General features: G+C 29.6%; 1 protein-coding gene across 5 annotated transcripts in view; it reads right to left on the bottom strand.

The window, feature by feature from the left end:
* LOC108745563 (J domain-containing protein) overlaps nt 1–1,320 on the bottom strand; it is a 13,329-nt gene that overhangs the window by 893 nt on the left and 11,116 nt on the right. The window contains exon 5 of one of the 5 annotated variants that reach the window (XM_018481783.1): nt 961–1,075. The exons of the other annotated variants lie outside the window; for them this stretch is intronic. Coding sequence (XP_018337285.1) covers nt 1,062–1,075 — 14 coding nt within the window. The 3' untranslated portion in view covers nt 961–1,061. Of the gene's footprint in view, nt 1–960; nt 1,076–1,320 lie in introns of those variants that run through there. 5 annotated transcript variants of the gene reach the window in all.

The raw sequence follows: 1,320 nt of genomic DNA, 5'->3' as shown, positions 1-1,320 counted from the left end.
TATACGGAAACTGGTACACAGCGAAATACGATCCTGATGGGTCCTGATGGACGACCGGTAAAAGATATCTCTGGATATTTTTGAATGTTCAAACTTTATTCACATATAAAAGAGAGACAAACATATCGAATATATACCAAATGATTAATAGTTCGCAAACATCACGCATTCACTCGCACTAAACGAATAGTTTTTTATTCAAAAGTTTGAAGTATAATGCGAAAAAAACTTTACCTCTAATCTATTCAGTTAATGCTTATCAATTGTTTAGTTAAATTTTTACAGGCATATTGTTTAAACTTCCTGCATATGATTAAAGAAAAGGAGATCAAAAGAGGAAAACTTAGTTTAGACATGTGATATTTTAGACGTGTGTCAATTTTAACTAAGTTAATCATGACGCTTTTTAGATACACAGTTTACATGATATATGTATAAACAAAAATCAAACTAAAAGCAGCTGTCAGATAAACGATTGAAATTACGGAGAAGCCTTCGAAGCGAGAAGCAAATGTTTCGCTCCAGTTCCCAATCATCCGACGCGACGAGCTGGGCCTCGCGTATTTTATATGGAAAATACAAAGTTTGTCTCGTACAACTTACGAAAAGAGTACAAAATTGAACACAGTCGATAGAAACAAAAAACGGGAGCAAACTGAAAGAAAAACGCGAATTATTCAAATCAATAACGATCTGCAAGTTTATTTCTAGGTTTTTGCAAAATGTTTTTATTTACATACAAAATTTCTAGTGTAAACAAACAAGAAAAAAGGCAAAAAAAAAATCTAAATTTCTATAAAACGCCATTTCATTTTACCTAAATTTTATCTATGTTACAGATGTCTTCCGTTAAATAACCTTTAAATCCACTACATATGTAATTAAAGAAGAGTTTATTAGTTACGCATAAATCAATTAACTGTATTTCTAAAAATATTAACTTTGCTTTCTATATAATAGTAAAAAATAAATGTACATATTGAGAGACATTACCTTCCATTCTACTAGGAAACATTGAATAATAGGGGATAAAGTAATAATCACTTTGTTATATGCAACAATTAACAGCATACCGCTGTAACATCATCCGATTAACCTGCAAACGGCTAATTTCCCTAACGAATCACGTTAGGAAAATTAGACAAATGAAATCAATAAATTACTTCAAATTCGAACAGGACTATAAACCTGTGTTACGTAGAGAAATATATCATATTTAGACTGTAAGGACAGCATAAAAAATGTAATTAAAAATAATAAAAATATAAATAATAAAAGTATAGAATTTGTTTCCAAATATTTCAACTACAAAAAATTATG

The sequence above is a fragment of the Trachymyrmex septentrionalis genome, unplaced genomic scaffold (genome assembly GCF_001594115.1).
Source record: "Trachymyrmex septentrionalis isolate Tsep2-gDNA-1 unplaced genomic scaffold, Tsep1.0 scaffold14, whole genome shotgun sequence".
Taxonomy (NCBI): Eukaryota; Metazoa; Arthropoda; class Insecta; order Hymenoptera; family Formicidae; genus Trachymyrmex; species Trachymyrmex septentrionalis.
This window is presented reverse-complemented; position numbering and strand designations above follow the sequence as displayed.